At 51.5% G+C, this 22,496-nt stretch overlaps 1 protein-coding gene and 1 long non-coding RNA gene across 12 annotated transcripts in view; one reads left to right on the top strand and one right to left on the bottom strand.

Moving 5' to 3' along the window:
• The window catches only part of DKK3 (dickkopf WNT signaling pathway inhibitor 3), a 46,292-nt gene extending 24,033 nt beyond the window's left edge, over positions 1–22,259 (top strand). For 6 of the 11 annotated variants that reach the window (XM_028832591.2, XM_077960514.1, XM_015114740.3 and 3 more), the window contains 4 exons: positions 16,850–16,942; positions 18,226–18,370; positions 19,344–19,500; positions 20,619–22,196. In XM_028832591.2, coding sequence (XP_028688424.2) covers positions 16,850–16,942; positions 18,226–18,370; positions 19,344–19,500; positions 20,619–20,841 — 618 coding nt within the window. In that variant the 3' untranslated portion in view covers positions 20,842–22,196. 11 annotated transcript variants of the gene reach the window in all.
• LOC144334297 (uncharacterized) lies at positions 734–6,813 on the bottom strand. The gene is made up of 2 exons (XR_013403998.1): positions 3,911–6,813; positions 734–1,125 (listed from the first exon to the last, which is right to left on the bottom strand). It is a non-coding gene; the product is annotated as an uncharacterized LOC144334297 (long non-coding RNA).
• Positions 22,260–22,496: the final 237 nt, after the last annotated feature.

Raw genomic sequence — 22,496 nt, forward strand, 5'->3', positions numbered from 1 at the left:
GTTGGTCATTTTAGAGCCTTTTGTCTGAGTCTTGGTTTGGAGAGACGGGGCAGCCCTGGTGGTGTGGCTGGGCTCCTTGGTGCTGGAGCACAAAGGAATCTCCTAGCTCCAGCCAGAAGAAGCACCAAGGCCATTATGAGGATGGGTGGCTCCAGGGTGTCTGGAATAGGAAGCTTGGGTGTGCCCAGACCTCCCTCCCTAGACCATCTGCACATGGCCTCCTCCTTGGAGCTGAAGCTTTCCATGTTTCTTGCCATCCCACAAAAGTGAAGCAAAATTTGACATGGCCTTTTGTGAGCAAAATGAGGTCAAAGCATATGTTTTTCCACCACTGAAATAAATTAAAGTTTTTCCCAGGCTCATTAGCATAAATGGTTTAACTTGAAAGTTAAAAAATTCTGGGAGATCCCTTTCCATCCTCACTGTGGAAGAACTTTGTGGGTAGTGTTGGAGGCGAAAGAAAGAATAATTCCTCAGGGCAGGGAAGAGGCTGGAAGGCAGAAGATTGGACGCTCCTTAGAGGCTCCGCAGGGAATGCCAGGTGCGGTCCCCCACCCAGCAGCCCTGCCAGGGGGCTGGGGAAGTGACCTTTTTTCTGCCCAGGGAAAACAAACTGGTTCTGTTTTTGTTCTGCTTTAGATTTTCTTCACCTTTTCCTTTTTTTTTTTTTTTTTTTTTTTTTAAGGGAATTGAGCGAATTCTTTGAGTTGTATTTATAAAGAGGGCAATGGATTAGGGGCACTGAAGCAGTGGTTCTTCACCTTGGGCATATGGCAGAATTATTTTCTTAATCTGGATACAACTCACGGGAAAAGTAATGCGTTTTTATTTTCACTTACTTTTAAATTAAATTGAGCACTTCCTTTAATCTGAAATGTGGACAACAAACCACAGTATTATTAGCAGTACTTCGTACCAGTAGCAATCACAAATATTTTTATTTTCTCTTGCTGTTGTTATACATATCTTAAAATAGCATTTATGCTCAGCACTTAGAGATGAAGAGAGTTGTCAGAGTTGCCGATAGGTCTTGCAATCCAGTGTGTTCATAAGAAGCCCATAAAATACTGTCTCTCAAAATATTCTGATAACTCGATTTCAATGCAACCATTTTTCTTTGTAATCCTGTATGTTTACCTTTATTCATCTAACTGTTATTCTGAGAACAGGAGAACAGGCTTCATCTAGGTGTTAAAGGGGTTCCTAGGACAAAAAAAAGTTAAGACCCCTTATTTTTAAAAGGCCAGTGTCCACACTGGGGCCTCCTAGTCACTCCTAGTCACAGATATAGATATGGCCTAGTGGGCAGCAGGGAAGCTGTAGAAGGATCTGTCTGTTGCCTTCATTGAAGTGACATCCCCACCATCGTAGATAAGACTTAACCCTGAGGTTCCTCGAGTCACGCCAGCCTCCCCATTCAGTTGGTTTGAATCCTAAAGACTACGAAGAGCCATTTTCAAGAAACTGAAGATTGAGAAGATTCTGATTACCAGCGTTGTTGGGTGGGTGGGGGGGGGGTCTTGAAAATGCTGGGCCTGGGCTCCGTCTCAGATGTAGGAGTGCCCAACTCATCCTGGGGATCTCCCAGATGGACCGTTTGACACCAGGGTAGCCCAGATAGGGGCCTGCACTGACTCCTGCTGCTCACAGCTGCAGCCAAGGCTGATCTTCGGTGGAGAAGGCCCCTGGCCCGTGGCCTCAGCTTGGCAGCCTCAACTGCTGCGTGAAGCCTCCTCTGACTCCCTTCTCCCTCTGCGGCCTGTCTTACCCATGGCGTAGCTGGAGGATGCAGACATGACATCCAGTGGAGATTTGTGATGTCAGGAGGGATTACAGGCCACAGCCCCCGGAACTTTGTTCTTCCTGAGAGATTTCACCTGCCCCATGGAAGGCTCCAGCCCTGGGCCTTTGGGATGGACAGAGAAAATACAAAAGATGATGCAGTTTTCATCACCTCCCAGTTCTCTCAAGGACACGTGCCTAGGGACTGTGTCTCAGAAGCACTGTCTCCTAAGGAACCAGCTCTTGCATAGGCACTATCTCCAAGTGCTGAGAGTGTGGAGGAACTTGGCACATTTATTACTTCCTTCCCAAGGCAAAGGAAAACCAAATTTAAGAGACTGAGCTAGGCCAAGTCAGCTCACTGACTCATCTAAAAAGAGCAAACAAGAAACCAACTGAGTCAGTCTGGAGAAACTCTATCCATCCCCAAAGGCAGGGGGAGTGTCCTGAATGTGATCAAAATGAGGCTGGGCAGTGAGGACACTCTCAGAGCCTGCTTGGCTTTCTGTAATTACCGAAAAGCAGAAGCATGTACTCCCACCCTGTCCCTGAATCCTGTTCAATTCCTAGCCCTCATCCCCTGCATCATTCCTTCCCTTGCATGAATGAAGGAATAGCACAACCAATCCTGTGAACACTCCCAGGCTTAACTGGGTGCAGGTAAATCATGCGACTCACTCTAAACTTAATCTTATTAATTGCCGTGTTTGAGAGAAAGGGGATTTCATTAGGGCCTCCAGAGGAGTTTTCTGAGGAAAGAGACACAAACTCTGGCCACCCAGGAGGCCCTGCCTGGACCCTGCCCACCACGGTTGTGTCAGGACATCATCCTCGATTGTGGCCTGAGGACTGGCCATGGTCTCCCTGGCCCATGGAAGTGAGAAGGCCCAGAGCCCTGTGGCCACGGCAGGGCGCTGCTCCCCGCCATGGCTCAACATTATTAGCCTGGGGCAGATGTCAGCTCTGAGGGGTCCGCCAATTCTGGTATGTCCCAAAAAGTGGCTGAGACTGGAGACAAGGAGATGCAGGCTATGGATGAAGCTGTGAGCCAGAGTGCTGTTTGCACCCCGAAGCCAGAAAAGGAGGAAAAGGTGATGGAGATTTGTGGAGGTAGCTGAGTGTGTGGAGAGGCTGGGGTAGAGCAGGTGCCACCCTTCAGACAGCGCCATGTGGAAGCTGGTGGGACATGTTTCTGCTAACTTGCCAACTCCCAGGAGACCTGGCATGTCACCCAGACCCTTTACCCAGCAGGGCCTGTCATCTCCCCTAGGAGGGCTTGTTACGATTCCCCAGATCTCTCTCCTCCAGCATTTCTTCCGGGAGGGCTATCCTCACGCCTCTGACACATCATGGTTGAGGCCCCCATGACTCCTCCAATGACCCTGGAGCACCCACAGCACTCCCCAGAGGCAGCTCCAGATGTCTTGCTGTTCATTGCCCTGAACATTTATTTTAAAAAAGAGGCCCTCACCATGAACTTCCAGCATCACGGGGGGCAAGGCTGGGGATGGGGGTGGTCCTTTCCTCAGAGACCAGCTAGGACCCTGGGGAGCACCTGCAGCAGCTGATCCAGAGACCAGGACATCCACACGGACAGATATCTTATAAAAAGTCCTCAGGTTCATAGGAATGCAAGCTCTGCTGGGGGCGGGGAGCTGCTAGCCATGGATGATAATATCAAACCTGTTTGGCCTGGAGAGCAACCAAGAAGGCCCAGGGGTCCTAGCCAAGGCCAGGCAGGGGCAAAGTGGAGATGGAAAAGTTGCTGACATCAGCTACGGAGCTGTAAAGTGGAGGGACAGAGAGAAAGATAAGACAGAGGGATATGAGACAGGCCTCTTTTCTGTAGATGACTGTGTGATTGCTGAGGGCACAAACCCCACCATGATTTTGCTTCTGGTTAGCCTTGCTGCAGGGGAGCAGCACCCCCACCCAGCCCCATGGGCATCGGTGATACCTGCCGAGCCCTGAGATCATCACCTTCAAAGTGCCCAGCAGGAAGGCTGGCAAGGCAGAGGGTGAATTTGAATGCACCGTGTTCTGGGCGTCTGTTACCCAAACTTAGCGGTAAAAAAACCACCATTTATTATGTTCCTGGATTCTGTGGGTTAGGAACTTGGACAAGTACCATGGGGATGTTTGTCTCTGCTCCGTAATGCCTGAGACCTCTGACTTGAAGCTGGGGAGACTCAATGACCAGCGCTGGAGACATCCAGAGGCTCTTTTCACCCAAGCTCCTGGCTGTTGCCTGTGCTGTTGGCCCCGCCATGTAGCCTGGACTTCCTCACAACATGGTGGCTTGGTTCAAAGGGCAGGCACCTGACGAGGGAAAGAGCCAAGTGGAAGCTGTGTTGCCTCTTAGAACCCAGCCTTGAAGTTATGCAGCATGACTTCCTCCATAGTCAGTTCATTAGAAGTGAGTCGTTAGAGCCAAGTGCTCTGCTAGGATAAGGACGGTATGATTGAGGGGCTGGTATGCTGCCTTCCAACCCCCTACTATTTTCTGTTTCTAGAAGCAATCCCTTAATCAAAGAAGCTATGAGTGTTCTAGGTGGAGAAGAGACCAGTGATTTCAGGGCAGGTCTTGGGGGCTTTAGGGACTGAGGCATTTCCCTCCTTGGGTTGCCTGGAGACACCAGTGATCAACCAGCCGTGGGTCGCCTGGACAGGGCCACCCCTCAGAGAGAAAAACCAACTGTGGGCACTTACAGCCCTCCCATCTGAATCTTGGCTTTCCCAGCATGAGTCTTGGCATGTCTTATAACCACCTGTTGGTCCTTGAACCCTGAACTATTCCTCCCCTTGTCACCCCAGCCCTCAGTACCCAACTGGGGTGGGTACTCAGGGCTGAGGAGCACCCAGGAGAGAGGCGCTAGCTGCCCGGTGGGAGAGTCAGGGAAGGCTTCCTTGAGAAGGAGACATCTGTGCTGCTCCCTAAAGATTAATTGACAGATAAGGGAGGCAAGGGCATTCTAAAAGCATGGGCCAAAAATCTGGGTCCTAGGGAGGTCAGAAAAACCAGACTGGAAAACAGGTTGGGAGCTAACTTTGTATACCTTGCAGTTTGGACTCCAGGTCATGGTTGCTGGAGAAGGTAGAGAGACAATCAGTTGTGAGGTAGAATGTGCTTAGGGTGACAGTCTTATGGGAACTCATCAATTTGCTACAGTCCAGAACCCATAAGCCCTGCAGATTCAGAGACCAGACCTGCTCAGCAATCTTGCTCACTTAATTCCGACCTCACTAATGTGTAAACCAAAAGCACAGGTTATTAATTGGCAGGGGTGAGGAACATCTCATTCCAGTGGCAGGAAAGTGGGGACTCCCACCCAGGATGCCCCTTATGTGGTGTCAGCATCCTGGGGGACAAGTTTGGTTTTCTGTAGGTTGCTGGGTGAGAGAATTAAAGCCAAGGGAGCTTGAGATCGCTGAAGGGACGTCATGGGTTCCAGGGTGCCTGGTGCAATCAGAGCAGAGAGCTGCCACGGAGCTCCAGGCCTCCCTCTCCCCGGGTCACTGGGGACACACCTTTTGTTCACTCCCTCTCTCCTTGTCACATTCTTTTATGATGCCGGAATCACAGATGCGGGCTGACTATTCCCAGGGCCTGCAAGGCGGGCTGTCTCCTCTGATTATGTGTTGGTTGAATTTGTGCAACCCTTAGTCTTCTGCAGGGCCCCTCGGCTGGAGCAGCTTTCTGAACAATTATGATCAATGATGTGCATAATCAAGTTTGTGTTTTAGGCAGATAACTGGGGCTGCAGAAAGGAGTCTGATGGAGAGGGAGGCAGGCTGGTGGCTGGACACTGGCCTCCTTGCTGCCACATTGTGCAGAGGATGAAGTAGGACTGGTGGGAGCATCTGTGAGGGTAGCCAAGGCCCTTCCCTGCCTGGGAGGAAACCCCAGGACAGTGAGCCCCAAACCACCAGAGCTCCTTTCCACCAATTTCCTGGCCTTAGCAGGAGCTGGGCAGGAATAGAGACTTCTCAGGAGGGTAGAGTTAGGAGTGAAACCAGCTTCCTTTCTCTCTGGCACTCATCTCCTGGGATCCACATCCAGATTCAGTTCCTGAGAACCTGGTGAGAACTTGGCTACCCGCCTGTGACCGGAAGCATTTCTCTCCGAGTCACGTGGGGGACTTCACACGGACCCGGGCTGGCTCTCCTGTGCTGCATCCAGACACTGTAGGCCCTGTGGGGTTTGCAGCCTGGAGTTTGCAGCAGCTGAAAGGCCTGTGGGCCCTGAGCATATACAGCAGCAGCTGCGAGGGGCTGCTCCTGCCAAGGCTTCCCCGCCCAGCCTCCATTTCCTGACACAAGGGTCAGACAGTTGGAGCTCCCTGTGGGTTGGGGAACAGAGTGGATGGGAAAAGTTAGGCTGAGTGGATGGGAAAAATTAGGCTGGGGAGAGTCTGAGGCGTTCACTGTCATGATTTGTGCCTTTCCTTGTGTCAGTGAACCTGTTCCCCACCTCTGTAGCTGCTCTTGTTACCTTGGGATACTCAACCTGGCCATATTTTTGGTTCCCAGCCCCCATGTGCTGCCTGACCTAGCAGGAGAGCCAGCTGCTGCTTCACATCCTGGCTCCAGCACTCACTAGCTGTGTGACTTTGGCAAGTTACTCAGCCTTTCTGTCCCTCAGTTTCCTCGTCTGTAAAACAGGAATAATAACAGTCCTCTCTCAGTGGATTGTTTGGAGATCACATGAGTTAATGCTTAGGATGCAGGACAGCTCTGGGAATAATATCTAAGAAGCAATATAAATGTTGGCCATTATGGCTATGATTGTTTCATGACAACCCCTATCATCACACAGAATCCAGAGGCCTTTTCTCCAAGTACAGAAGCTGCACCTGAGCATGGTTGCTCATACCTGTAATCCCATCACTCTGGGAGGCCAAGGTGGGAGGATCCCTTGAAGCCAGGAGTTCAAGGCCAGCTTGGGCAACATAGAGACCCCATCTCTACGAAAAATAAAAATAAAAGCAAAACCAAACAAAATGTTAAAAAAAAAAAAAAAAGAAGAAGAAGAAGAAGAAGAAGAAGAAGAAGAAGAAGAAGAAGAAGAAGAAGAAGAAGGAGGAGGAGGAGGAGGAGGAGGAGGAAAGAAGAAGGAGGAGGAGGAAAGAAGAAGAAGGAGGAGGAGGAAGAGGAAGAGAAAAGAGCAGAAGAAGAAAGAAGAAAGAAGAAAAGAAAGAAGAAAGAAGGAAGAAGAAGAAAGAAGAAGAAGAAGAAAGGAAGAAGAAGAAAAGCTGCACATGCTCACAGAACCGCTGAAGCACAGGCCAGAATCTGGGTTGGTGAGTGGGTAGGGGGAGGAAGGCTTCCTGGCCTCCTCCCTGGAGTGCTGTGTCATCTGCTCCGTCTGGGGTCAGGAGCAGGCACCCCAATGTCCTTGTTTTCTTATCTTCATGGATGTCGTTGAGGCCACCTCTCTTTCTGTGGCCACCAGCTGCTCTTTCTCAACCTTCTCCTGCTTAAGGCCCCCACTCTCTCTCTTCTAAGAAATGCACCTGTTGAATCTTCACATTGATCGGATTGGCACATAAAATACAAGACACTCTATAGAATACCAAAATAATTTTTGGTATGAGTCTGTCCCGTGTAATAATTGGGGCATACTATATGAAAATACTATTCATTGTTTATCTGAGATTCAGCTATGGCTGGGCATCTTGTAATTTTATTTGCTAAATCTGGCAAATAAAATTTAGCTAAATAAAATTTACTTAGTTAAATTTGACTAAATCTCCTTGAATCTGTCCAATAACCTCATGAGGTTCCCCACTTTGAGGCCCCTAAATGAAGAGGTCCCATGCAAGTGGAATAAGGAGCCATTGAGGAGGCAGCGGGTCTGGGAGACCTGGAAGTGCTGCTGGAATTGTCAGTGCATTTGGGCCTGAAATGCCCGTCAGCCTCCTGATCTTCTGCATGTGGAGTGCCAACTGTGGACTCGGTGTGTCTGGGGAAGGATAGACCCAGGTCAGGCTCAGTCGCTCCACCCACACAGCGTGTCTTTGGATAGGTGGTGGGGGCTGTGCAGACCCTAAGTCCCTGGAGAAGTGTTGAGGGGAGTGGGTAGAGAGGGCTCTCCCCACAGCTGCCAACCCAGGAGGGATGACCGGCACTTGGATGAGTAGAGACAAGCCGCTTCCTTTGGAGTTGAATATGCATCTGACTTTTCCAGAGGAAATGCCACTCAGACTGAAAGAATGTTGGGAGGCTCTGTGTGTGGAGGGCTGGCTCTCGGTGGCCTGGCAGCAGGACAAGAATCCTGGAGGAGGGAACAAGCTTTTCCAGGGACCGGCAAAGAGTGGAGGCTCCCAGAGGAGCCCCAGAGGTGGGAGCTGTATATATTGGAAGGGGAAGAGGGAGGATAGGAGGAGAGAGAGAACTCCAGGACTATTTCCTGAATGAGCAAGGCATGACAGGCACTAAAGGGTTAGGAGCAGTGTTCTCCACTGGGGTGCCAAGCTCTGCTCGGGGTGCATTTTCCTCTTTCCTAGGCTGTGTGACTTAGGGAAGAAAATTAGTGGGAGCAGCCCCAGGCGAGCCAGGCCTTTGCAGACATTAGCACTTCAGAATAATAATAGCTGGCACCGAGGGGCTCTTGGCTCCTGCCTGGGTTTTTCCACAGGGCAGTCTCTGCAGTGGGTCAGGCTAGAGCCCCTCAGTGAGGTTTGCAGCCCCCACCTCCTGGGCTGGCTGAGAGTTTCCAGTGTAGCATCCAGGAAAGACTGGAGGCGCCCTGTTGTGTTCCAGACAAATGTGCATCTTACAGGCTTCTGTGACTGGCCTGGTTTTAAGGTCAAAAAAGGACTCTCAGGAATGGGGAAAGCCTGACTTGGGAATCCTGTAGGATAAAAGGGAGGCTGCCTGCTGCTCTTCCTCAGGGCACTGTTCCTAATCCTGCAGTCACCTTGTGCCAGGGCCAGCCTTGTGGACCCTGCCCTCCTGCAGCAGGCACAACTGGCAGTGCTCCACCTCCCTGAGAGTTCCAGAGCTCCCTCCTGCCTCACACTGCCACCTCCTGCCTCACGCTACCACCTCCTGCCCCCTGGCTGGGGCCCTGACCCAGCCCACCCACTCCCAGAGAGAGCACCATAGAGCACTGGGTTGCAGTTGAGCAGAAGTTGGCTTGAGTGCAGCTCTGCCACTTCTTCTGATTTTGGCAAGTGACTTCATTGTACTGTCTCAGTTTCCTCATCTGTCAAATGGGGCTTCTCTTGCTTACTTTGGAAGACAGGATAGTGTGAGGATGAGCTGAGGCGATGGATGCCCGGGGGCCTAGCCCCCAGGGGTGATTGAATTGTGTCTATTTTTTTTTTGTCCCTTGCCGTCTCCTTGTCCTTGTTGGTAGTTGGCCCATCCTGGGCCCTCTGTTGGTTCCATTACAACTGTCCTCCTTCTTCTTGTCTTCCCCTCCAGAGCAGAGGGCTCTAGGATGAAGCAGGAAGTTGTACTGTTGGTAATGGGCAGGGCACTGGCTCAAGCCTGATGTTCTGGGCCTTTTCAGTAGAAATGTATTCATTAACAAATGGACCCATTGGCCCACACTTAAGCTCAGGAGAGGCCATCCTTTGAGCTCCTGCCGTGAGTTAAGCACTGCAAATAGAGATCCACTCTAGGGGTAGAGTGAGTGGAGGCCACTAAGCACTATGCAGCTGTTATCTCCTTAATCTATCCAGTAACCTCACGAGGTTCCCTGCTTTACAGATAAGACCCAGAGAGACTCAGTAATTAGGCCAAGATCACCTAGCTTGTAAGTGAACATGTATTAGAACCCAGGCGTGTGTGCAAAAGCCTGTCTCAGCCCTACATGGCCCCAGATACACTTGTGCCATATGGTCTTGACTTGTGACTGAGCAGTATGGCAAGTGCAGCGAGAGCCTGTAGAGGGGAGTATGGGGGCCCAGTGGGGAGTGGGGAACTGTGCCTGGACTCTCCCAGTGTTGGCACTGCAAGTCTGGCATCCCAGGATGCCCCTAGCCCTGGGTGAACCAGGACCTTGGCCACTTCACCCACACTGCTGGCTCTTTACCGGAGGACCACCTCTGCTCAGGAGGGTGCCTGGGCCAAGCTGCTTCCCACCCATGGGTTCTGGGAACAGTCCCACATCCAGAAGAGGATATTTGTTTATCTCACAAATTATACCATCTGTTCATCCTGGGAGCGCTCAGGGCCTGGCATGACCATGCCACCCCCAGGGTGCCAGGAAATGGTAATCCACAGATAACATGCCCCACCCAAACCTTCAGTGACCAGAATGTGTACGGGGCTGGGGCGCCAGAGCCTGGCTCAGCCAAGAGACCCTGTTCTGGTCCCTGTGGCTCAACATCCTTTGGAATGCACCAGTACCTCCCCACTGACAACCCCTCTGTCACCTTCTAGCAATAAGATGCTGAAGGCTTAGGAGCAGAGCTGACTGTGCATGGAAAATCTAAAACAGAGGAGATTGGGGCTGCTGGCTTGTATGGAGGGAAGCCACATGTACTAGTTTGCTAGGGCTACCATCACAAAGTACCCCAACCAGGATGACTTAACAGAAATCTGTTCTGTCACGGTTCTGGAGGCTGGAAGTCTGAAATCAAGATGTCAACAGGATTGTTTCCTTCTGAGAGCTATGAGGGAAGGATGTGTGCTCTTATAGATGTGTGTGTAAATTTGAGCTTTTCTTCCATCAACACCGTTGGGCTCTAAGGCTCTATGACCAGTGGTTCATCTACTCATCAGTTCATTATTTCTGTTATTTTTTTTTTCCAAGATGGGGTCTTACTGTCTCACCCAGATTGGAGTGCAGTGGTGCGATCTTGGCTCACTGCAACCTCCACCTCCCAGGCTCAAGCGATCCTCCCACCTCAGCCTCCCACGTGGCTGGAATCACAGATGCATGTCACCATGCCCAGCTAACTTTCTGTTATTCTTTTCGTGAATGGCAGCTGTGAGTCAAGCACATGCTGGGGGAATTAGAGTCAGAGACTGCTCCAGAACTCATATTGAAATTCAATTGCCTTTTTAACAGTATTAAGAGGTGAGACCCTTAAGGGTTATTTAGATCCTGAGGGCTCCGCCCTCAGACATGGATTAATGCCATTATTGTGGGAGTTGGTTTCTTATAAAAGGGCAAGTTTGGTCCCCTTTTCTTTTGCCCTTTCTTGTGGCCCTTTCACCTTCTGCCAGGAGATGATGTAGCAAGAAGGCCCTCACCGGATGCTGGCTCCTCAATCTTGGACTTCCCAGCCTGCAGAACCATGAGCCAATAAATTTCTGTTCATTATAAATTACCCAGTCTCGGGTATTCTGCTATAGCAGTAAAAATGGACTAAGATGGTGACTAACCTCACAGGGTGGCTGTGAGGATCTGAGAGGCGTACTGTACTTAAAGCCTGAAGCAGGTGCATGCAAATAGTTGGCACTCTCTAAACCTCCACTCTTGTCCTCCCCTCCTGCACAGTGTGCAGAGCTCTGAGGACAAGTGCATCCTATTGGTGGAGGACCTGAGCCTCCACTCTGCGTGCAGTTGACCCTCACTTCTTGCCCTGAAGATGTTCTCTCCAGAGCCATGAGCTTGAGAGGAGCTAGGGGAAGGCCCTGGCCCTGGAGGCATCTATCCCCGGCAGCCTCTTCCTTTGGGCCTCCAGTGAACAAGAATGTCTGGGATTCCAGAGAAGTGTGGGAAATCCAAGTGCCCGGCCACTATGAGGAGTGAGGTGCAGTAGCAGAAGCATCCCCAAGAAGCGGTGCCTCTGCGGGCCCCACACAGACCCTGGGAAAGCCTCTAGGGACTCGCTTGTTGTCTGCTCCCTCCTCCAAGTTTTGACTTCTGCTCTCTCAGAGCCTCTCTCCTCTGATCAACTCTAAACTGGAAAATCGAAGACTCAGAATGACTCCTTTGCCATTTTCCACTATTTCATGATAGTGTCAAAGCACCGGGGCTGCTTCCAGCCCAATGTTCCTGCCAAATCTATGCCGTGTTCCCGGTCAGCCCTCTCTCCCACCGGCTTCTGCGCTTTCTAAATATAGTTCCCTCCTCGGGACAACAAAGAAGCCATCCTCTGAATGACTGCATTCCCCACAGCCAGCTTCTGGGCTGTCTGTCAGATTTCCCCAGCAGGATGGGAGGGAGGAGTGGGGGCAAACAGGAGTGGCCAGGACTGGAGAGGAGCTGCTGAAGTCCATGCAGCAGGGTGCTGTCTTCCAGCCATATGACATTTGGGCCCAGACGCCCGGTGGCTATGACCTTGACCGTGAGTTCCTGCCTTCTGCCTCTGGGGATGCATGAGGCCCAGGGCCCTGTCCTGGGCAGGTGCTACTAAGTTGTGACTGAACAAGAGGAGAGAGAAATGGTGATCTCCCCAGCAGGAAATGAAAAGAGTCTGTTGCTCCACTCCCGTCAAGCTGGGTGACCTCTTGGCAGATTCTTTCCTTCAGTCTCAGTTTCTACATCTGTGAAGTGGGGATAAGGACTATGTCAAGGAGACTAGAGAGAAATTGTGCCAGGTGGCAGGCACTGGTGGTCCTATCTGGCCAGGGCTCTGCGTGCATGTGATGGGTTGCAGGCGTAGCCTCTGAAGTGCTTTTTGGTGCGCCTTTCACTTTAGCCCGGTGCAGAATGGAGTCCCTCTTCCAGTCCCAGAGCTAAGACGTAGAGGCCCTGCAAGGTACTCATTCCTTACTAAAACAAGACCCCAAGCCCAGAGCCCCTGCCTTCCCTCCCAGGCCTCTTATTTCTGATCTCAGCTTCTCAGCCATCCAGAGCCCAGTCGGATGCTGAGGCCCCTTTAACACCTTGGCTCAAATGTGGACAGAACCCTTGAGCACAGCTAAGAGCAATTATAATTATTGAAAAGAATAAAATCTGGATTTCTCAGCTGTGGGCGTGGCTGTGCTTGGAGGGCACTGACACATGTCCTCTCCACCCACCCACTCAGTTCTGCTAAGGGTAGAGGGCCTGACCTCCTCCTCAGGTCTAACAAACACCGGGAAAGGTGGGGCCAGCCCCTACTGCTAGCGGTCCTCAGGAGAGACTCAATGCAAACAGCTTTACTGGATGGAGATCCTGGCCTTTGTACAGTAAAAGGTCACTCTGCCCTGGGACTTGCCTGGGGTGGACATACAGGCCGCTGCCCACCTGTTTGACACCCTCAGGATGTAGGTAAGTCGGAACTAGATGTCTGATCCCCAAGTGCTGACCAGGACAGAGATGTCAAGTTTTGGTGGATGCCTTAGGGCCCTGTTGATTTAGACCTTCCTTTCTGCTCACAAGCTGGTCCCCTGGCAGGGGTGCACCATGGCGGGATCAGGCATTGGATATGTGGAGGAGCAGATGCATCGCTATCTGTTGCTATGGCCACCGTTCACTGAGCATGAACTCCATGCAACAGCCCTGCAAAACAGCTCCTGCCTTCATCTTTGTTTTTAATAGAGGTAGAATCAGCAGCCCAAGGTTTCACAGCTGTTAAGTGGCAAAACTAGGATTGAGTTTGTGCGCCTTCGAGTCCCGAAGTTTCTAGTATGACCATAATTCTTAAAGAGTGTGTTCCTGCTGGGAATGGCAGTTGCACATCCAACCAGACAAGCTGGTGGGCTTGATGATAACAAAAGCCTCAAGCTTTCTTGAGGGGAATCATGCGGAACTAACCTACCAGTGCTCCTTGCTGATACCCCAAAGGAAACCAGGAGCTTTGGCATATTTAGATTTTTCAAAGGTCTTTGGCAAAGTTCCATGCCAAAATTTTTTTCCTTACCTAGAAAAACAATTAAGTTTGAAGGGAATGATTTGTCATGCACAGGAGCCTGCTCAGGGAAAGGAGGATATTCCTAAGGATGAAAATGCACTTGTCTTGATGGATAATTGTAAATCTCAGGGTCTTACAGGAATTGATGCTGGAAGAGTCTTAGCTCATATTTTTAATTAAAGATCTAGGAGAGGAAATGTATAGTGAAAATCCCAAGTCTACGAAGGCCTTTTGGGGTAATGAGAAGCCAAGTTAATGGAATGTGTTTTTTGCACTAGTTCTCAAATCATTGTTGACGATCAGCATTTTGTTAGCCTGTTTGCCACAGTAAGATCCAAGTGCTTTCACCCACTCAGCACGGATTTATTGTGTGCCCATGATGTTCCAGGCACAGTGCTGGGCATAGGCCTGAGTGTGGTGTTATTCTGCTTTACAGAAGGGCTTTACAAAAGCATATGGTTTCATCTTTTCCCTGCTTTTGTTTATGGTTCTAACCCTTGCTTGTTTTAGAAATCATTATGCAAAGAACAACTGCATTCTTTTTAATGTCTGCGCGGAGGGATTTTTCTGTGAAATGACTGTACAATAATAAGTTCCCTCTTGTTGGACATTTCTGTTATTTCTGGATTATAAATAATATAACAATGTAGCCTTAAATACCCTTGTTCTCAGATATTTACATATATGGACAAGTGTTTCTGAGGGTAGTCACCAGGAAGGGAAATTATTGGGTCAAAGGACATATACATTTAACTATTTCATAGATGCTGATGGATTGCCTGCAAAAAAAAAAAAACAAAAAAAACCTTCAATTTTAATTACCCCAAAGCATTTGGCAATATCTGTTTCCTGAAACTAACACTGAATATTTTATTAGTTTCCTATTGATGCTGTAACAAATTACCACACATTTACTGAATTAAAACAACACAAATTTATTATTTTCCGGTTCTGGAGGTCAGAAGTTCAACACAAGTCCCACTGGGCTAAAACCAAAGTGTGGGCAGGGCTGCATTCCTCTCTGGAGGCTCTAAGAGAGATTCTCTTCTTGATGCGTGGCCCCCTTCCATATTCACAGCCAGCGATGGCCAGTGGAGTGTTTGTGACATCTTGCATGATATCACTCTGACACTGACTCTTCCTCTATTCCCTTTTCCATTTTTAAAGTCCCTTGTGATTCCATCAGGTGCTCCTGGAAAATCCAGCGTGCACTCCCGAACCTTCAGGTCAGCTGATTAGCAGCCTGCATTCCCTCTGCCTCTAATTTCCCCTTCCTATGTAACATAACATACCCACAGGTTCCAGGGAATAGGATGGGAACATCTTTGGGGGTGCCATTATTCCTCCCACCATGGAGACATTCAGCCTTTCTAATTTTTCCATTCTAAGTGGAAAAAAAATGATATTCTGCTCTTTTAAGTTGCATTTCTTGATTGATTTCATTGGTGAGGTTGAATGTCTTTCTATTTGAAGAGGCAAATTTCTGTTATTCTAAGTTGTCTGTTCATACCCTTTGTCTCCTTTACTACTGGGTTGCTCTTTCTCTCTTTCTTTTTCCAATTGAATTATGAATTTCTTAAGGGCAGAGGCCTCCTCACATTCACCTTTGTGTCCCCAGTCCCTCAAAATATAGCTGGTTCAGAGAAGGGATTCTGTGCCTCTTGGCCCTTCCTTTCTCCCAAATGTCATCCCTCCCACTCCATCTTGCCATTCTGCTTTGGAAAGAATGTCAGGAGGCTTCCGGCTGAACAGCCTGAGTTGTGTCCGTTCACAGGAGCGTGTGCTGGGCTGAGACAAAGCGCATCTGTGATTTGCTGTTAGCCCTGGGGCTTCTCTGGCCATTGGGGTTCTGGCTCAGACTCAGTCCCTTCACTTGGGTGGCCGTTCACCCTACTCAGAGCCTCGGTTTTCTTATCCGTAAAAACAGCGATGGTGTCGTGCCTGACATTTGAGGGGTGCTGGGAAAGTAACTGAAACAAAAGTATCAATGCTTTGCAAGGGAGCGCCCTGGTTGCTGGGCCGCCAGCACTTGCAGTGTTGATCAGAGCAGCAGAGTCCTTGGAAGGGGACTGGAGGCAGCTGCCGGAGGTCCAGGCCTGCCCAGCCAGGCTCTTCCAGGTGGGGCTCCACACTGGCATTCAGGATGGGAGGATGTTCTGTGTTAGAGGGGGCAGCTGGTCCTTCCCTTCCATGACCCTTTCAGAAGGTCTGCTGGGCCCCAGAATACCAGGCCTCAGGAGGGTCGTTCTCACCTCTGGCTGCTGCATGTGGAGCCCTGAACCCCCTTGGCTCAAGGGCTGCTGGTGGAAAGAGACTGTCCAACCTGAACTAGTCACATTATCTTGGAGGGACTTCTCTGCCTCCATTTCCCGGCTGGCAATATACAGAAGGCAGTCCCTACCTGCTGCCCGCGGGGAAGAGTCACTGAGGGAGATCAGGGCTGTCAAGCCTGATACCTCAAAAGGGCGATCAATGGCCATTCCTGTCATCACGTTCCCTCCTCCCCTGCCCTCCTTCCCCTGCTTTAAAGCTGCCGGTTCCTAGGCCTGAGCCTGACAGCAGGTCCAGGAGCTGAAGTAGCCCTGCTCCTGCCAGTGACCGGTGACCATGGCAGGCCACAGTGCCTTCAGCCATGCCTCCCTGCTCTGTGACTCAGGCCTTGGAGTGGACAGATTCCCCCCACTCCCTCTCTCCCTATTTCTCCAGCCAGGCAGGGCTGGCAGCCACGAGGAGACAGCACCTGGGCTGGGAGGGCTGGAGTCCAGCCTCTTCTAATTCATTTCCAAGCTGGCAGCTGCCTTTGCCTCTTGTGGGGACCCTAGACCCAGGACCCTGAGGGCGCTCCCTGCGGGCAGGGCTGTGGCTTTGTGGCAGGGTCCCTGGTGATGCCCCTCTGCTGCCTCCCAGTCTTCACAGTCAGCAGAGCCCTTGGCGCCTGGCTTCCAGCCTTTCCTGTGCAGTCGGGCGGGCCTGGACCTCATTAGCACTTTTTATTAAATCCATCTGTTCTGTGTGGAAGACCAGCCTTGAGTCCCTGTGCTCCCGCCCTGGGTGTGGGCAGGGGGAGAACTGTGCACAGATGGCGATTGTGTGAATTTGGTGTGGGATCCTCCAGGCTCTGGGCCGCCAAGCCTGCTAGGCATGGAGATGCTGAAGGGCAGTGTGGCCACGCAGGGCTCAGGAGCACCTGGAGTCTGGAGGCCTTTCCTGACCCTCCTGAGCCTATGGGGTCAAGAGTGGGGAATGGAAGCGGCCTGGCCCTTCCCGGGCACTGTGGGCCTGCTGCTGTGCTCCCCATTGACACATCTGCTCCCTGTACCCTTCCCCAGGAGTGCATCATCGATGAGGACTGCGGGCCCAGCAAGTACTGCCAGTTTGCCAGCTTCCAGTACACCTGCCAGCCGTGCCGGGACCAGCGGACAGTGAGTATGCCAGGGCCTCTGGGACTGTGGCACCTGGGTCTCGGGCACCTGGGGGAGAAGGCCAGGGGCCCCAGGGTTCCCAGCTGGGCTTCCCAGAAGAGCCTCACCATGATGGGAGGACCTAAGAGGGCTCCCCAAAGGACTGACTCCTGGAGTGAACAGGAAATCGTTCCAGTCTGGGATGACAGGAAGCCATCTGCAGACCCAGGGCCACTCCCATCCCACCCCATGTCCTCCGGTCATGTTGTTTGTGTCACTGATGGCAGAGAAGAGGAGGGACGGCCAGGCACCGTGGCTACACCCATAATCCCAGCACTTTGGGGAGACCAAGGCAGAAGGATTGCTTGAGGCCAGGAGTTCAAGAAGGGGAGGGAAGGGAGAGGAGGTGTCCCTACACCTGTTCCTTCCCCTGGGGATGACCCATCCTAGTAGACAAACAGAGACATTCCTGCAGCCCCCAAGCAGGGAGAGCAGCAGCTGCTCTCCTTCTGGGCCTGCACCCCACCCGCCAGATCTTTCTCCCAATCTGCCAATAAGAGAGGGCAGAGGGACGGGGCAGGAAGAGGCCAGGGCACTGCTCCAGTGTAGGTTACACTGGGAAATGTGAAGCCAGGGCAAAGGAGACTCTTCCTCCACCCAACAGGCATTTTGGACGAAGCCACATGGGCTCGCAGACTTTTCCTCATCATTTTTCCTTATTCAGACAATAACACAGCATGCTAATAAGTTTGGAAAGTCAAGCAGTTCTTATTACCTTACCCGGCTGTCTGTGGTGAGGCCACTGCTGTTGCATCTCCCAGCCAACCTCACTCAGTGCCAGCAGTGGGCACAGCCGTGGGGACCTCACTTTGCTCTCTAACTGCCATGCCCTGTGTGGCTGCAGGACCCTGGCACCCACCGGCCATCCTCATCTTGGGCTGGCTTGGGCCTTAGTTTAATCGGCTCATCATTGGGCCTTGCCTCTTTGGGCCTGGACCTAGGGACCTAAGGAAAAGACAGAAGGGCACAAGTCTGTGGGGACCACAAAGACCCCCTGCTGTTCTTTGCAAAATCTTAAGCTCCATGAGTCCTCCTGGTATCATTTTTCCAGTGTTCTGACCCCATGTCTCTCCAGCCAAGCTCCCACCTCTGTCCCGTTGACTTTCACTGAAATCTCAGCCTGGTCTACCTGTCTCTACGAGGGAGGATGCAGGTTGGCCCATCTGTGGTATCTTCAGGCTGGGCTCTCAGCAGGCCCCCAGTCCCTGAGCCACCGGCTCTAGGCTCTTCCCACCTGTCTGCAGCTCTGCACCCGGGACAGTGAGTGCTGTGGAGACCAGCTGTGTGTCTGGGGTCACTGCACCACAATGGCCACCAGGGGCAGCAATGGGACCATCTGCGACAACCAGAGGGACTGCCGGCCTGGACTGTGTTGTGCCTTCCAGAGAGGTGAGTGGCTTCCCCTCAGATGCAGGAAAAACCCCGTCCCAAGCTCAACCAGACTGGGCCTCCTGGGGCCACGTCCATGCCAACCACATGGGTTCGCGTCCCACATCTTGGGTAGGCTCCCAAATGCTCATCAGTGTGTGCTGCACTCCCACAGCCTCTGCCCAGAGTGGAAAGACCACCTCCTTTTTTTCCCCCAGAAAAGTTAAATGACTTCAAGATGCAGAAGCCCAGTCTGGAAGGAACCCCCAGATGGGTGGGACTAGCAGCCCCCTCCCTCCCACCACTCCTTATTTCCCAGGTTCCTTTTCCTGTGAATCACCCACTTCCACTCCCATCTTCCATCCTCACTGCCTCTGCTCAGGCTCTCTCTGCCCCCATAGGGCTTTTGAAAAATTCTCATTTGCCACCACCCCAGCTCTGCATCCCCAGCCCGCTAGTCCTCCCCATACCTGCCGCCTGCGTGATCTTCCTAAAGGGCTGCTTTTTGGGTGTTGCTCCCCTGGGACCTGCAGCAGCTCCTGTTGTCTCCCACGTTGTTCCGACCCCTTAGGCTGTCTTGCGAGGCCTCATGCAGCTCCAACTTACTTGTCCTCCTTTTCTCTCCACTACTCCTTGGCCTATTTGGGAATTTCACCGGCCCTGACATTTTCCACTGAGCTCAACCCCAGGCCTTTGCTGGTGCTGTGCCTGGGCCTGAATGCCTTTGCCCCACTCTTAATTTCTCCAGACTTTCTGGCCCTCAGGCTCTAGCAGAAGTCCACTTCTTCCAGGCAGTCCTCCCTGCTTCAGCCCTACCAATCATTCCCTCCTGAGCCCAGGCTGCCATTCTTGTTTCCTATCATTCCATGTCTTCAAACCTGCACTTTGGGGTTGACGGTGGGAGGTAGGAGGTTGTGCTCCATTTCTTTGCCCCTCCCCTCGGAGCCCTTCTGCCTACACTGGGCACACAGGGGTGACTCTGGGCTGGTTCCAGGCCTGCTGTTCCCTGTGTGCACACCCCTGCCTGTGGAGGGCGAGCTTTGCCATGACCCCGCCAGCCGGCTTCTGGACCTCATCACTTGGGAGCTGGAGCCTGATGGAGCCTTGGACCGATGCCCTTGTGCCAGTGGCCTCCTCTGCCAGCCCCACAGGTGAGGCCCCCTTTCCCTCCCTCTCAGGGAGCCAAGGGCTGAGGAGGTACCATCCAGCAGGGGCACAGGAGCAGAAGCAGGAGCAGGTTTGCCCCGGGAGAGATGTAGATTCCCTTTAGGATTGGTTTGAGGTCGTTGGGTCATGCAGATGGAAGGGTCCAATCGGCAGTCAGTTCTGGGGCTCTGGAGCCCAGGCTGTCCAGGAGGCACAGATCTGGGGCTCATCCAGCTGGTGGCTGAAGCTTCATGAGTGGATGGCCCAGGGAGAGGGCATGGAGGGAGAAAAGCCTGGGCTCCCTCCCCAGACCCATTGCAATGACAGATACACAGAGAAAAAGGAGCTGGCAGAGAGGCCACAGGCAGGCCAGGAGTGGCCACCAAGGTGGAGGGCACAGCCCACAGTGTCTGAGGCTGCTGAGACTCCGTGAGGCATCAGGCTCAGGCCTGGCCAGCTTCTCAGGGCACATCTCCCTGTCCTCCCTGCAGCCTCTACTCAATCTTCTCTCCCAACAGAATCCAGGGCTGCTGGGCAGACAGGCAGAACTCCCATTCCCCATGGCTGTGTGCAGTGGCTCACGCCTGTAATCCCAGAGCTTTGGGAGGCCAACACAGGATTGCTTGAGGCCAAGAGTTCAAGACCAGCCTGGGCAACATAGATCCCATCTCTACCAAATACATTAATTTTTTTTAAAAAAAGGAATTCTTCCTCCCCACTCCCACAGAGGTCCGTGGCTCCCTGCATGTGGCTAGACTACACCCCAGGGTCAGGCTAACTCCTGCCTGGAGGCCCGAATGGGCCAGGGTCTTTGAGGAACTGTGGTGCTGCTATACAGCCCTCGGGTCCTGCCCCTGGGCTGTGAGGCCTGAGAGTCACAGGAGGTCAGGCCTGCGCTGGAGGAGGGAAGCTGCCCCCTACCAGCACATTCTCCCAAAGTGAGCCTCCCTCAGCCATCATTTTAAGATAGATGTTGATGGGAAGTGAAGTGTCTCTGTTGAAGAGACAGGAGAGGAGGGGGTGTAAAGGTGAGGCTGGGAGCCCCACAGAGTCAGGGCACCTTAGCTTTGGGCCTGGGCAGGCTCCCATGTTTACAGCCTGGCTTTGTCCCATTTCTCCCCAGCCACAGCCTGGTGTACGTGTGCAAGCCGACCTTCGTGGGGAGCCGTGACCAAGATGGGGAGATCCTGCTGCCCAGAGAGGCTCCCGATGAGTATGAAGTTGGCAGCTTCATGGAGGAGGTGCGCCAGGAGCTGGAGGACCTGGAGAGGAGCCTGACTGAAGAGATGGCGCTGGGGGAGCCTGCGGCTGCCGCTGCCGCACTGCTGAGAGGGGAAGAGATTTAGATCTGGACCAGGCTGTGGGTAGATGTGCAATAGAAATAGCTAATTTATTTCCCCAGGTGTGTGCTTTAGGCGTGGGCTGACCAGGCTTCTTCCTACATCTTCTTCCCAGTAAATTTCCCCTCTGGCTTGACAGCATGAGGTGCTGTGCATTTATTCAGCTCCCCCAGGCTGTTCTCCGGATGTCACAGTCTGGTGCTTGGGAAAGTCAGGCAGGGTTAAAGACAGGACCAGGCTGCCACCCCTGTCCAGATTATTGACTGCTTTGCCTCTACCGGTTGGCAGACAGCAGTTTGTTCTACATGGCTTTGATAATTGTTTGAGGGGAGGAGATGGAAAGAATGTAGAGTCTCCCTATGATGGGTTTTGGGGAAATGTGGAGAAGAGTGCCCTGCTTTGCAAACATCAACCTGGCAAAAATGCAACAAAGCGATTTTCCACGCAGTTCTTTCCATGGGCATAGGTAAGCTGTGCCTTCAGCTGTTGCAGATGAAATGTTCTGTTCACCCTGCGTTACATGTGTTTCTTCATCCAGCAGTGTTGCTCAGCTCCTGCCTCTGTGCCGGGGCAGCGTTTTCATATCCACGATCAATTCCCTCTCTCAGCACAGCCTGGGGAGGGGGTCATTGTTCTCATCCATCGGGGATCTCAGAGGCTCAGAGACTGCAAGCTGCTTGCCCAAGTCACACAGCTAGTGAAGACCAGGGCAGTTTCACCTGGTTGTGACTCCAAGCTCAGTATTCTCTCCACTACCCCATACCAGCTTTGGTGCCACCAAAAGCACTCCCCAAAAGGAAGGAGAATGGGACTTTTCTTTTGAGGCATGCACATCTGGAATTAAGGTCAAACGAATTCTCACATTCCTCTGAAATTAAACTTCTGTTAGGAACAGCAGTGTTCTCACAGTGTGGGGCAGCCATCCTTCTGATGGAAACAATGGTTTTGACACTGTCCCTCTTTGGTAGTTGCATTAGTAACTTTGAAAGGTACATGACTGAGCATAGCATATAGGTTAACTTGCAGAAACAGTACGTAGGTAATTGTAGGGTGAGGATTATAAATGAAATGTGCAAAATCACTTAGCAGCAACTGAAGACCATTATCAACCACGTGGAGAAAATCAAACTGAGCAGGGCTGTGTGAAATATCGTTGTAATATGCAGACTGCGAACACTGAACTCTACGCCACTCCACAAATGATGTTTTCAGGTGTCATGGACTGTTGCCACCATGTATTCATCCAGAGTTATTAAAGTTTAAAGTTGCACATGATTGTATAAGCATGCTTTCTTTGAGTTCTAAATTATGTATAAACACATGTTGCATTTAGAAATCAAGCATAAATCACTTCAACTGCTCTTCTGTAGTTCTTGGATTTCTTTTCCCTCTTGACTTTGAATAAATGTAAAATCATTTCAGCCAGAAAAAGTAAAATAGAAATGACCTGTATTAAAAATTCTTCCATAGAAGCAAATTTTCCACACAACTGAAGCACACCTCTTTCAGCATCAAAATATTTTAGAAATCTTAACTATTTTTGGATGGGAATTTGTCTTAAAGACTGGAAATGCTTCACTGCCTTCTGAAAGGACAAATGGAATACGTATGACTTTTTTTTAGGGGAGCCTTCTTTAATCAAATGCAGTTTTGGGCCATAA

This window comes from Macaca mulatta, chromosome 14 (genome assembly GCF_049350105.2).
Source record: "Macaca mulatta isolate MMU2019108-1 chromosome 14, T2T-MMU8v2.0, whole genome shotgun sequence".
NCBI classification, from domain to species: Eukaryota; Metazoa; Chordata; class Mammalia; order Primates; family Cercopithecidae; genus Macaca; species Macaca mulatta.